This window comes from Asparagus officinalis, chromosome 3 (genome assembly GCF_001876935.1).
Source record: "Asparagus officinalis chromosome 3, Aspof.V1, whole genome shotgun sequence".
NCBI classification, from domain to species: domain Eukaryota; kingdom Viridiplantae; phylum Streptophyta; class Magnoliopsida; order Asparagales; family Asparagaceae; genus Asparagus; species Asparagus officinalis.
This window is the reverse complement of record NC_033796.1, coordinates 20,873,970-20,888,242: the sequence shown is the minus strand read 5'-3', so window position 1 is coordinate 20,888,242 and position 14,273 is coordinate 20,873,970. Positions and strand designations below refer to the sequence as shown.

Below are 14,273 nucleotides of genomic sequence, written 5' to 3'. Positions count from 1 at the left end.
TACTCTGCAATGGACAATGATGTAAAGTAAAGTATAAACTTCTTGGGAAATAATTTGGCATTTCAACTGGCCACTGTGCGATTCAGAACACACAATAGCATGCACGATGTTCTCTGATAAGATTTACGCTTAGTACCTCAGTTAGTCCTTCTAGTTGCTAATTATCCTCTTTGAATGGAGGGACTAATTTCAAACTAACTTAAGCACTGGAGGACCTGATAGAATTTTCAATGATTTGAGGGATTAGTTTCAAAATAACTTAATAATTTAGAGTACCTGATAGAAATTTTAATAAGTTGAGGGACTAATTCAAACTTTTCAGAGGCTATTGTGGGTAACCCGAACAAATAAAGTTTTCCTTTACTTTCACCTCCTCAAAACTCTCTTGCATGAATGCCTCTCAAACCTCCCAAATTCCCGCCAACTCTAAACTCTCTCCAATGCGGCAATCTTGTTCAATCCATCACCAACCTCAAATCCCACCAAAAAGGGAAACAGCTCCATGCCTACGTTATCTCCACCGGCGTTCTCATCAACAACGCTTATCTCGCCACCAGACTCTGCGCAATGTACGCTAGCAATGGAAGAATGGCTGAAGCTCGACTTCTCTTCGATGGGATTGCGTTCAAAAACTCCTTCTTGTGGAATTCTATGATAAGGGGCTACGCTAGTAATGGGTTTTCTCTTGATTCAATAGCAATGTATAGGGACATGTTGAGATCTGGCAATAATGGGGATAATTTCAGTTACCCATTTGTTCTTATGGCTTGTGGTGATCTTTCGCTTGTTCAGATCGGTAAAAGGATCCATTGTGATGTTATTGTTAGTGGGTATGAGCCAGATGTTTACGTGGGCAACTCTCTTCTCGCAATGTATGCTAAGTTTGGAGAGATGGGAGTTGCTCGTAAAGTGTTTGGTAGAATTTCTGAACGAGATTTGACTTCTTGGAACACTATTATTTCGGGTTATATGAGGAACTGTGATCCAGGAAAGGCGATTTCTGTCTTTTCTGTCGTGGCCAAGGGCAAAGAGGGACTGGACCAGCTGACCCTTGTTGCAGTATTGCCGGCTTGTGCCAATTTGAGTGCATTGAAGCAAGGCAAGGAGATTCATGCTTATATTCTTCGTAGTGGTATGGAGTTCAATAAAATTTTGATGAATTCTCTTATAGATGTATACATAAAATCTAACTTTATGATGGGCTCAAAGCGATTGTTCGAAAGGATGGATAATAAGGACACTGTCTCGTGGAATACTATGATTTCAGGCTTAGCGTGCCATGGCGATGCTATTGAAAGCTTAACTTTATTTCATAGAATGAACCATAATGGATTTGTCCCTGACAATGTTACCCTTGTAGCGGTACTTGGAGCTTGTGATAAAGTAGCAGCCTTGCAATTTGGGAAGAGTCTCCATGCTTATCTCATTAGGAAGGGACTTGATAAAGGAGTTACAGTTGGGACTTCTCTTATAGACATGTATGCTAAGTGTGGGAGCTTAGCCTGTTCTTGTCAAGTTTTTGATGAGATGCCCATTAAAAATCTCATTTCCTGGAGTGCAATGATTTCAGGATATGGTCTACATGGCAAGGGACAGGAGGCTGTTGAATGCTTTAATGAAATGAAGGAAAAAGGAATAACACCAGACAGAGTTACATTCACCTCAGTTTTATCTGCATGTAGCCATTCGGGATTAAGCCTTGAAGGCAAAGAGATTTTTCACCAAATTTCAACTGAGTATTTCAAAAAGCCTAGTGTTGAGCATTATGCTTGTATGGTTGACCTCCTCGGAAGGATAGGCCAGTTAGATGAAGCATACAAGTTGATCATGAATATGGCAGTCGAACCTAATATTGATGTGTGGGCTGCACTTCTTTCTGCTTGTCAAATCCATCATAATGTTGAACTAGCTGAAATTGCCGCTCATAAGGCTTTTGAGCTTAAACCTAAAAGTGTTGGAATTTATGTTGCCCTCTCAAACATTTATGCTAAAGAGAAGAAGTGGGGAGCTGTGAGGAGAGTGAGAGATGCTGCAAGATACAATGGTCTTAGAAAACCACCAGGATGCAGTTTTGTTGAATTAGATATGACAATCCATAGATTTCTTGTGGGCGATAAATCGCATCCACAATCACAGTCCATATATGCTAAGTTGAGTGAATTGAGGCAACAATTGAAGGAATCTGGGTATACACCAGATTCCAGTGTAGTGTTGTATGAAGTTGAGGAGGATATGAAGGAAAACTTGTTATGGGATCATAGTGAAAGACTAGCCATAGCTTTTTCTCTCTTGAACACTTCCCCAGGGATGACTATAAGAATCACAAAGAACCTACGGGTGTGTAGTGATTGCCACAACGTCACCAAACTTATATCTAAGCTCGTCGGTCGAGAAATTATTGTGCGAGATGCTCATAGGTTTCATCACTTCAGCAATGGCTCTTGTTCTTGTCATGACTTTTGGTGAATGCGTGGAGGCAAGTAACCAATTTTCTGCTGAAATAAGATTTTAAGTTAATTTCATTTACTTCAAATTTTATAATAGGCTTCTTGCAGCTTTAATGTGTATGGGGGATATTACATCTCAAATACTTGGGTTTTAGGTTGTCATGGTTACCCTGTTTATTGCTTCAGAGAATCTAATTGATGGTTTGTCAATATACTTTCATCAAGAATTGGCACAGAATTAACCGATATGGACACATTACCAAGATCCTTAAGTGTAATGACAATGTTTATCTTAATGTAGAGTCACTACATTCAAACATAAATTTTTGGTGTTTGTCCTGCTGTATTTGATGAGAATTCACGGAGGATCCTTTTCTTCTCTAAATGGGAACATAGGCCCGCAGACCATGGCAAGAAATGAAACATATACACATTCCTAATCCTCATTACAACATTGGTTGAAGAGATAAAAAACACCATTAACGAGATGATCAGGCTTTCCTTTATGAAAGTTCTTCTGGAACTCTAGTATACTATCATTATTTTACGAGGGTAAGGGGTTGAAAGTTGAAACTTGACTGATTATTTCACCCCACTGTTGGAGACCCCAATAGCTGTCAAGCTTTCTTGTGCGAGTATTTCTTATTTACGAGCACTTTGCTAGCTTGATTTGCATAACAGGACTGTTTACTTCAATACAGATACTAACCTGTCAAAAAAATCATGCATGAAATCAGCAAAATCATCCAAATCTCCACCCACAGTCATGTTCCTGTCTGCATCAAAGGGAAAGGGCTCAATTGGTTTTGTTGCTTCTAGAATATTTTCAAGTGACATCTCTGGTTTTGATCTTTCCACGGGTTTCATTGGATTGAAATACTTCTCAGGATCTGGGCAGTAATCCTGAAAACAAAACAGATAACAGTCAAACAGAAATTCGGTCAATGCTTGTGCTTTATTTCTGAGCTTAAAACCTCTACTGAGGTTTTTTTCCATGATGCGTTCTCAACTGCAATGCATTATCATCTATAAATGCTGTAAATTCTATGAATGGAATCAGCAAAGTGATGTTCCAGAGTTTACAAGTCCTACAGAGAAATTTGTGCCAAGTGCCACACAGGAATACTGTGATAATTCCATCTCTCGGATACAACAGACAAATAGACTTATGAAGGCTCTTTACCTGGTCAGCATGCATTTTTCTTACAAATATCTTGAAAATTCTGAAATTCTTTTTCCTCAACAGTTCATCTGACAGGCGGAGATAAGTCATTGCTGCAACTCTATGCTTCACAGATTCATTTTGATTGCCAAAATTGGGCCTCACGCTCTTCAGTATTTGATTATATGCTTTCCTGTCATACCGATTTAGTGCATTCTCACATGCCACCTCTATTTCCTCCCTCCAAGCAGCACTGAACACCTGTCATGAAAAACTTTGTGCTTCTGTTGTTACATCATTTTAACTTCTAGGGTTAATTGCAGATAGACCCTCTGTACTATCACCAAATTGAACTACTACCCCTGTAGTTCAATTGTTGCAGATACGCCCCCTGCGTGAAAAACTTTTAATCTCTTTTCTGGGGTCTAGATTTTCACTTATGGGGTCTATCTGCCACAATAGAACCCTTTCAGGGGATCTATCTTCCACAATAGAACTAAAGTGTAGTAAGTTCAATTTGGCGATAGGCAGGGGGTCTATCTGCAATTAACCCTTTTCACTTCTATTGCAGTAACTATGTTCACCTGTTGAACAAGTTCCTCAGGTGCACTCTTAGCTTCTTCAATGTGTTCAGAGTTTCTCATCTCAACACACGTGAAGTTAAGAATAGCATTGTGTCTTGATAGCATTCTTGCCAAGGGTCTGTAACCATCTCGAACCTTCAAGTTGTAGTATCCTGCAGTGAGCTCTGCAGCATGGCTATCAGCTCTATACCACCAGTGTATTCCCGAAACCTATTATGGACTAAATCACACATCACTAAACATTAAAAATTTGGATATTAGTTTGTCCTTTTATTTGTCATACTTTTGCTGCGAGCTTAAGATTGCAGCCCAGGAAAGCTTGGTTAGCTGTCTCAAGTATCTGATTCCCGTGTTTTATTAACTTGTTGGAGTACCATGTTAGAAAAAATTGGCCTTCTTCTTGAAGGTATGTGCCATTCAATCCAAAGAATTTGGTGGAGTTCGGCATGTCATTGTACTCTCCTGCATCATTTGGCAAGTCCCATTCATGGTGCCCTGCCTTTGTTGCTGTCTCTTTGAAATCGGCTTGGAAGTATTTGTCGTAACACTGTAAGGTATTTGAGATTCATTATTCCTGTCTTCTCTTGCAGTTTGAAAGTTGTCATTAAGTTCTATAACTGCTTAAGGTTTGTATAAAACCTTTATCCTTTGGACATGATGGCATCGTGGCATGTTTATGCATGAAAGAAAACATGTTTATCTTTTTAATATTGTTAGATTTCTCTTTTAAAACTGATACAGAGTGTTACTGGAATTAGTAGAAATTCTAATCTTCACAGTAATCGAACAGGAGCAAGAATAAAGCCTGTGACAGAATTTGTGACATTTAATTGCCCTTGAAGCAAAATTATGATGTCAGCATCTTAAGAATTAACACATTTATAGATCCGAGTTTCCATCGGTGGAATTCACTGATAGAGTGATAGGTAATCATGTTATAAAATGAAAGCAAAGAAACATCAGGGGAATTGTTTGGCAATAAAATCATGAGATTTGGATAGGGTTTGCTTTTATTAGGAGAATGATGTTGTTGTGATGGATAAAAAGTCAAGTTGTGTTACCTGGAATTCTCCCATGCCCGGGAAAACCCATCCCTGGTTGCGGGGATAGGAGGGGTACCTTAATTCTCCAGCAGGACCAAGGCCCACCTCTATATCTGTTATAAGACAGACATCTAAAAAATCTGACATGTTCTCTCTGAAGCTCTTCATGTAATCACTGTATAACTGCAATATTATCATAACCATGGATAAAACTTAATAATGCATAATAATTTGATTTACTCCAGATTCAAAATAAGCGGAAAATGTGGCTGGGGCTTTCATTTTGACGGGCCCTTTCTTTCCCATAAAAAAGGAGAGAAAAAGAGGTGAGACCCAATAGATATAAAAGCACTTAATAACGTATAACAAACTTGCCCAGTCATGATATTCTTTATGTAAAATGTGCTTCGGTGGTTGCTTTATTTTGTGTATCTTTTTTTGCTGGACGATAATGATGTTTAATTTAATTATTGATGATTTTGAACTTTTTTTCTTAAATAAGGTTGACTTAACTCAAGATATTCACTGTTATTTATATTCAATCTCCCTGTCTTAGTGATGTTATTATTGTTCATTTATTCTTCACATCACTGAGATTGGATGTGATTATATTGAACCATTTTGTTTATCTCTTTTGCTCATTTGTTAAACATGCGCAAGTTTAAAGCACTTGACCGTGATAAGAGGTGGTTGCAAGTTTGAGGGAACTGGCACCATATGATGAGAGGAGATTCTCTATGAGGAGTATACCCTCCATTCAGAAAAGAGAGCGTACAAACACTCTTATCCAACAGATGAAATCTACAAGCAGATGATATTACTTTGTTTTATGATGATTTCATGAAAATGGAAGCAAAAAAAGAAATATTATCCAATAATGCCCTTAAGATCATCCTAGTAAAGGAATAGAAAATCAAAGAGGAGGAAAACAACAAATAGAAATATGAATGTAGTAATTAAAAACAGAAATATCCACATGAGAAGGGTATCCATACCTCCACAGCTGTGCGCCCATGGAAAAGTGGCTGATTATCCACTCCAATGCTTAGGCACTCTGGATTCCTCACACGCCTTCTGTTTGTGTAGTATATATCTGGATTTATCTCCCCAATTTCACGAATCCATTTTGGTATCGGAATATTATCAACATCCCCAATATTTCCACCACACTGATGAAAAGACATTATACACTGCAACTTCAAAGCTTCTTCCTTGACCATTTGAAATAAACTTCTATAACCACTCCAATCATATTCCTTTGGTCCTTTGCCTTCAACGATGCCCCACCATACATCCACCATCACACCATCCACATCTGCTGCTCTCAGTTGCTTTAGTTGCTTTCTGAGTTCTTCAGGCTGCTCGATTTTATTCTGTTGATTGATCACACCTAACTGTAGGAAGAAAATTTTAAGAATTATGAAGGAAATAAGGATTTTAAAGACATCGGTTGCAATAACAGTGAGAGGATGTAAACTTAACTGGGAGCATCACGTACACAGGTACATAGTTTGCTAGCATTTTTTCCTTCTCTGTAAGAGGCATTTGGTCCTGATTATTTGCATGGCATACCAAACTTAATTAGTCCTTCACCTTCTAGAGCAAAATAAAATTTCCATGCAGTCATTATGCGAAATTTCCAAAATTTTTACTTTTTCACAGTTCTTTAAGAAATCAGGCTTCTGAGTTTCCTTCATAACTGTTTTCATTTGGCTATCTTGATATCATGAAAAGTATATTGCTTGAGTATTTTTTGGAGAACATGCATGATTGGTGCGTCCAAATGTATCAGTAATTGACACCTTAGTTTGTGGAGACATTGCTGGAGCTTGAGAGGAGACAATCTGAGGAGCTGCAACCCTCTCCAAATAACCTAAAAATAGTGATTTCCGTGCGAACCTTTGCCGCCTTTTTCTCCTACATAAGTGAAGCCTTGGCACTGAACCTCTTAGTGCCAATTCATTGAGGCCCACCTTCAAGTGTGATACTGTTGCCATTTTCATTTGATGCTGCTTTTTGAAACTTTCAGAAAGGAAGTAATTCCTGCTCAGTTAGATAAGCCTCTCTCTCTCTCTCTCTCTCATGATTTTTATCAGCAAGAATGAGATTGGTGGCGGGTATTACTCCTTTCTTTGCTAGATCTTTATGCTTCTATTCTTTTATCTTTCTCTCTCTCTTTTTCTCATTCTTTTTCTTGTTTTTTGCTTGGTCTTTTATGTGATGTTACATTTCATATGTTTTTGTCATAAGAGAACAAAGTTTTGATGTTAACGTTGGTTCTTTTCTTCCTCTCTATAGATAAAAGAACAAACGAAGTCTGAGGCAGGGGCTTTCAGAGGATCAAAAGCCATTCTCTTCCACCGATCTGTTTTGTGTGAGACATCCATCCACTGGTTTTCTATTTTGAAAGAATTATTAGTTGCAATAATGGTTTATAATTATGATAATGCTAAATTTATTTAGGATGAGAGGAATCAAGGCATTATTCCAAGGACAATGTGGATTCTGTAGATTAAGGGCTTTTAACGAGAGGGGGAAAAAACTGAGTCTGAGATCTAAGTTATCTTTTCCTTTTCCTTTTCCTTTTGGCCTAGTGTATCTTTCAAAATTTTAGGACGGGCTTAGTTTAGTTCTATCAGCCGTACTGAAGGAGAATTTAGGCTAATATCAATATGATTTGAGGGACTAATACAGAATACTAAACGACGTAAGGGACTAATATAAAAAGGAACTTCTCTTTTTAATCACAGTTTGATGGTAGAAGTTTGACCAACATTCAGCATGAAGGTTAAATGAGGAATTTAGGCTCTCTGTCATTCAGATGTGTAGTTATTTGGTAGGTAGACATTTACAACTGTCAGGACCTCCAACCCAATTCGTCCTTTTATCCCGAACTTCCATATATGCCCCCCCTTCCTTATTAGTCTGATCTCCCCCAAATATATTTTATGTATCTCGACACCCGCATATGATCGGGTTACTGTGTTTCAAAGGATGCTTTCTTTAACTTCATAGAATAGACGCTACTATCTCTTTTTAAGAAATTCTAGCCCTTTAATAATTTTTGGTAGAATTAGAATTTCTAAGAAATAGCCCTGGCATGATTGAAAAAAAAATAAAAAATCTTTCACTGTGTCAATCTTGACAAGAGATGTCTATTAATGAGTCAAGCTATGACAATTATCAACAATTATGATAAAATTTATCTTCAATTGAAGTGGAAGGAATCTGAATCCCATTTTTTTTCTTCTTTGGATTAATTTTATACTGTTAGCTCAGGCATGCATTTTTCTAAAAATTGTAGTTCTGGTGAGCAAATTTCATGATATTGTTCTCTCTCTTTTAAGATGAGATGTAATTGCAATTACAGTGTAAATGAAAATTTATTATTTAGAGGTGACTGTTTATTTCGCTATAAATACAGGTCTTTTTGCAACCGGAGCTGTAAAATGAACTTTTGCAAAATAAAATCACGGTACAGTCAATTGATTGCAAACAATATTTGCAGAAAGTGACTTATATTTTTTAGGGAAAAATGTGTTGGGGCCCCAAAAACAGAAACTTCATGTGCTGCAGCCCCTCCTAGTTTCCCCAATGTGGTTCAGCCCCTTGAAGTGTGACATTTTGTGCTGCAGCCCCTTTTCAACAATTATTACATGCCAACTAAGTTAAAATCCCTAAAATATTCTTATCCTCTCTCCTCAATCCCTCAGACCCAGCACTCATCTTCTTCTCTCTCTCTTCTTCTCTCTCTCTCCTCTCTCTCTAAAACCAATGGCTTTCTCAAGCTCGTCGTCCTGGCCCTCGCCCTCCTCGCCTCCGCCCAGGCCCCAAGGCTCCCCTCGAGTTGGCCGCCGCCTCCCCTCCCCTCCTCCGCCCGTCCTCGTCGCCGTAGATCGTCGCCGATCCCCGCCTCGCCCTCGACTACTAATCCATACAAGTCAGAAAATAAAATGCATAGATTCCAGCAACAATAAAATAAACTGCCATAATGAGGAGTGAACTGAGTGAAACCGGTTTTTTCAAGAACTTGAGCATGACCTTTAAAGTTTTTAACAAAGTTCATTTGTTCATCGCATCGAATACCACATTCATCATTACTGTTGGTCCAAAACTCGTATTCCACTATTTCATCAGGGTGAGGCATTGATTCTCTCCAGTCTAATTTGACTATAACTTCTTCAGTTACCTTTTCTATGGCTTTTTTGAGGGCTTCACCAAAAGCTTGGTTGACTAGAGCTGATGGAATGATGATTTTTTCAATGTAGCCTTCATCTTTGCTTTCTTCAGGGGTGTCCATGGTTAGTAGAGGTTCGTCGATACTGTTAGCAACTAGGACCGCAGCAGCTCCTGCGTTTTGTGCATTCCATGCTTTCAAAGCAAAGTAACAATCTGTTGAAGCATTTGGTTGGAGCCCACGGTACCCAAATGAGAGAGGCGCATGGAGAGTGGTTAAAATTAGAGCTAATGGGGTTAAAATTAGAACTAACTTGTTATAACATAAAACTAACTTAGTATAAAATAGAACTAACTTGATATAAAATAGAACTAACGTGGTATAAAATAGAACTAACTCTGTAGCGTGTTAGTTCTAATCTACACAGTGTTAGTTCTATTATGTAGCGTGTTAGTTCTAATCTACACAGTGTTAGTTCTATTCTGTAGCGTATTAGTTCTATTCTGTAGCGTGTTAGTTCTAATCTACACAGTGTTAGTTCTATTCTGTAGCGTGTTAGTTCTAATCTGCACAGTATTAGTTCTATTTTATACCATGTTAGTTCTAATTTATACCACGTTAGTTCTATTTTATACCGCGTTAGTTCTAATTTATACCACGTTAGTTCTATTTTATACCACATTAGTTCTAATTTATACCAAGTTAGTTCTAATTTATACCACGTTAGTTCTATTTTATACTGCGTTAGTTCTAATTTATACCAAGTTAGTTCTATTTTATACCATGTTAGTTCTAATTTTAACCATATTAGTTCTAATTTATAACAAGTTAGTTCTAATTTATAACAAATTAGTTCTAATTTTAACCACGTTAATTCTAATTTATACCACGTTAGTTCTAATTTATACCAAGTTAGTTCTAATTTATATAATGTTAGTTCTATTTTATACCAAGTTAGTTCTAATTTTGCATATGTTGCAAACTCCCAAATTGCACAAGAAAGCTTTCTGCAGATGTTGCAAACTCCCAAATACGCATTATGCATTGATTAGTGAATTAATTATCGAAAGAATATGGTGATTTCAGTGATCGTGTCGACGTCGTTAACAACACAACAAGGATTTGCAAGGAGCAAAGAGAGGAACAACCGTGATACAGCAGGATTTGGGCGTCGGTTTTTGGTATAATGTTGCACTAATTCTGAAAAGCATATAAAATAAAAATGCTAAATCCAAATTAGTATGTGATCATGGAACATGAAAGACAAAAAAATCAGTGGGTAGAGAATGAGAGCATTTGTGGTATGAATTCAGAATTAACGTATAAAATTAGAACTAACTTGGTATAAAATAGAACTAACATTGTATAAATTAGAACTAACTTGGTATAAATTAGAACTAACGTGGTATAAATTAGAATTAGCGTGGTTAAAATTAGAACTAACTTGTTATAAATTAGAACTAATATGGTTAATATTAGAACTAACGTGGTACAAAATAGAACTAACTTGGTATAAATTAGAACTAACATTGTATAAATTAGAACTAACTTGGTATAAATTAGAACTAACGTGGTATAAATTAGAATTAACGTGGTTAAAATTAGAACTAATTTGTTATAAATTAGAACTAACTTGTTATAAATTAGAACTAATATGGTTAAAATTAGAACTAACGCGGTATAAAATAGAACTAACGTGGTATAAATTAGAACTAACTTGGTATAAATTAGAACTAACGCGGTATAAAATAGAACTAACGTGGTATAAATTAGAACTAACATGGTATAGAATAGAACTAACACTGTGCAGATTAGAACTAACACGCTACAGAATAGAACTAACACTGTATAGATTAGAACTAACACGCTACAGAATAGAACTAACACTGTGTAGATTAGAACTAACACACTACATTTTTGGATAGCCTTGAAGATTTAACTGAACTTGCCCAGCAACTTCAGCCTTATCTCTAGTGCAAATCATTTTGTGTAATATGTGCATACAGCATACATATTGATCGACTTATATTGCTGCCATAGTGGTAATTCAATGCAGCAGGGACAGAAAAAAAAAAGAAGGGAGCCACATTATACAAAGGATAGTTGAAACGGCAGGGGCATACCCTTTGAACAATGGCAGCTTGCCAGTTGTGGCGTGCAACTTACTAATCCTCGGACATGATATTCATGCTTCACACAGACTCTAGTGATCTCAATTCCATTCCCTCGGATCATATCATATAAAAACAAAGCTTAACTTTCTCAATCAATGGTCACTAAGGAAAGAATTCCGCTGTCCTCCAGAAGAATACTCAGTTAATTTTTCGATAGTAATTTTAGATATCTATTGTGTCCTCATGGTTTTCTTTTCATATTCGGCCGATGATAACATTGAAGCAGCAGCAGCAGCATGGTTAGAATTAACACGCCGTGGGCGTAGTCGAGGGCGAGGCGGGGAGCGGCGACGATCTACGGCGACGAGGACGGGCGGAGGAGGGAAGGGGAGGCGGCGGCCAACTCGAGGGGAGCCTTGGGGCCTGGGCGGAGGCGACGACGGCGAGGAGGGCAAGGGCCAGGACGACGAGCTTGAGAAAGCCATTGGTTTTAGAGAGAGAGGAGAGAGAGAGAAGAAGAGAGAGGAGAGAGAGAGAAGATGAGTGCTGGGTCTGAGGGATTGAGGAGAGGGGATAAGGATATTTTAGGAATTTTAGCTTAGTTGGCATGTAATAATTGTTGAAAAGGGGCTGCAGCACAAAATGTCACACTTCAAGGGGCTGAACCACATGGGAGAAACTAGGAGGGGCTGCAGCACATGAAGTTTCTGTTTTTGGGGCCCAACACATTTTTCCCTATTTTTTAACAGAAGGTAACGGAAGTTTACAGGGTCAGGCATGGAATTACCGTACCCGAACCGTCACCAACCCCCGACAGTCATTGTCGCCAACGCCCTTTATATTCACCTTTACATCACGTGCGTTCACGTGACCTCAAAAACCACAGTCACCCTCTGAAGATCCCCAGAGAGAGAATTCTAGAGAGAGAGAGGGAGAGAGAGAGAGAGAGAATTTCACAGAGAGAAGTTCAGAGCAACTCTGGAGAGAGAAATGTTTTGTTATGTTGGGAAAGCAACCAAGATCTTCTTATTTGTGGTCTCCCTCCTGGCGGTGACCGGACTCATCATCGGCTTTGGGGTCCTCCGCCACCACGACGATGCACGACGATGGGCCGCACGAGGGCGACAACAGCAATGGAAGGCCCACGTCTTCACGGCCCATCCCCGCCACTGCCACGTCAGCACCGCCGCTTATGAGCCCACCTAGCCCAGTCTCTGCTGGTCTCGGCCCAATCTCTTCCTAGTAACTTTTTAGTTTTTTTTTTGCAGACATTTTCATGTCCTCTCCTTTTTTTTTTCCTGTTAATGTATGTTCTGGTTTGAGAGGAAACTGCTTCGGTTACAGTTTGCTATGAATTTTACCATACTATCATTTGCGTGGTTACAGATTTACTTGCTGCATGAGAGAGTGAGAGTAGGTACCAGGGATAAATTGGTACTTAAATGGTCAAACTGAACATGCTCTGAATTTATTATTATTATTTTGGCTAAATAGCACTTATATACCCTATTTTTTTTACCTAATATTCACTTGTATACCCCAATTTGTATTTGATAGTAAAGAAATATTCTAAAGTTTTTTAAACTTATATTTATATACCCTTGATTATTTTGACGGCACTTAAATACCCTAAAGTTTTTACAACTAGCATTTGAATAACTGAAAGTTTTTAAAACTCACATAAATACCTTTAGTTTTGCAAATTTGGAAGTATTTAACTGTAAGTTTTAAAAATATTAGGGTATTTAAGTGCTACAGTTAAAAACTTGAGGGTATTTAAGTGCAAGTTTTAATAACTTTAGGGTGTATAAATGCCAAAAAAATAAGTGGGGGTATGTAAGTATAAATTTTAAAAAACTTTAGGGTGTTTTCTTGCTACCAAATACAAGTGAAATATATATACGACTATATATATATATATATATATATATATATATATATATAGAAGATATGGAGAAAAATTGTGATGTAGGGGGCTGATTTGGCCACCTTTCTACCAAGTTCAATGCAAGAACTTGGTATCAAGTTTCCATCTCTCTCTTTCTCTCTCTCTCCTCTCTCTCTCTCTATATATATATATAATATATATATATAAGTGTAAGTTAGCTGAAATAATTAGGTATATAAGTGCCTATTTAGCCCCCCCCCCCCCCCCCCCCCCTTCCTTTTTCTTTTAGGAATAATGTTCTGATCCTTTAAGAGAACATGGATTAATGTTTGGTTTAAACAAAAGAGAGTAAACGCAAACAGGCAAGTGAGTACAAAATAGATGTCCGGCTAGAAAAAGCACATGGAGCAGCTGATTTACGTTACGCAGTGCTACATATATAGCAGTTCAGTGGTAGTGGTATCACGTGACGCTATTGAATTTCGTACATTATATGTATTTTTTATTTGTATTTATCGTTTAGGACACTACTAATAATAGAGTAGGACACAATTGGGAAGAATAACTTGTAAAATTATCAATATAGATTTCAAATATAACCATATATAATAAATGGATTTGGATCATCTCCACTATCTAAAAAATAGTTGAGGGATCATTACATAATCACAACCATTGATTATCTAGTTGGTGGTTGTAATTTTTTCTTTGAGTGCAAATTAGAAAATGGTGCAATATACGGGGGTATGATGAGTATTAGATTTAGATTGTATCATAACCGCATACTAAGTAATCAACGATTGAGATTAAAAGTAGTGGTTTTTCCATTACTTTTTTTGTAGTGAAAAAGATCCAAAT

The 14,273-nt window shown here is 37.6% G+C and overlaps 2 protein-coding genes across 9 annotated transcripts; one reads left to right on the top strand and one right to left on the bottom strand.

Annotated features, from left to right (window-relative positions):
* Nucleotides 367-12,508, top strand: LOC109833306 (pentatricopeptide repeat-containing protein At3g26782, mitochondrial-like). Of its 5 annotated transcripts, XR_002245190.1 has the most exons (4): nt 367-2,476; nt 7,535-7,610; nt 8,661-8,711; nt 12,297-12,508. XR_002245190.1 is itself a non-coding variant. In XM_020400922.1 (2 exons), exon 1 carries the CDS (start codon nt 394-396, stop codon nt 2,464-2,466), a length of 2,073 nt encoding a protein of 690 aa, XP_020256511.1. In that variant the 5' UTR covers nt 367-393; the 3' UTR covers nt 2,467-2,476; nt 7,535-8,617. The 5 variants fall into 5 exon arrangements, 2 of the variants coding, with proteins under 2 accessions (XP_020256511.1, XP_020256512.1); XR_002245189.1 differs by lacking the exon at nt 12,297-12,508 and having other exon boundaries at nt 8,661-8,721; XR_002245191.1 differs by lacking the exons at nt 8,661-8,711; nt 12,297-12,508 and adding an exon at nt 7,700-8,616.
* Nucleotides 2,472-7,342, bottom strand: LOC109833308 (beta-amylase-like). 4 transcript variants are annotated; one of them, XM_020400926.1, is made up of 9 exons: nt 7,039-7,342; nt 6,719-6,787; nt 6,232-6,630; nt 5,255-5,419; nt 4,477-4,740; nt 4,194-4,403; nt 3,631-3,870; nt 3,249-3,350; nt 2,472-3,156 (listed from the first exon to the last, which is right to left on the bottom strand). In XM_020400926.1, exons 1-9 carry the CDS (start codon nt 7,237-7,239, stop codon nt 3,094-3,096), a joined length of 1,713 nt encoding a protein of 570 aa, XP_020256515.1. In that variant the 5' UTR covers nt 7,240-7,342; the 3' UTR covers nt 2,472-3,093. The 4 variants fall into 4 exon arrangements, with proteins under 4 accessions (XP_020256515.1, XP_020256513.1, XP_020256516.1 ...); XM_020400924.1 differs by having other exon boundaries at nt 2,472-3,350; nt 7,039-7,341; XM_020400927.1 differs by having other exon boundaries at nt 2,472-3,350; nt 6,719-6,768; nt 7,039-7,067.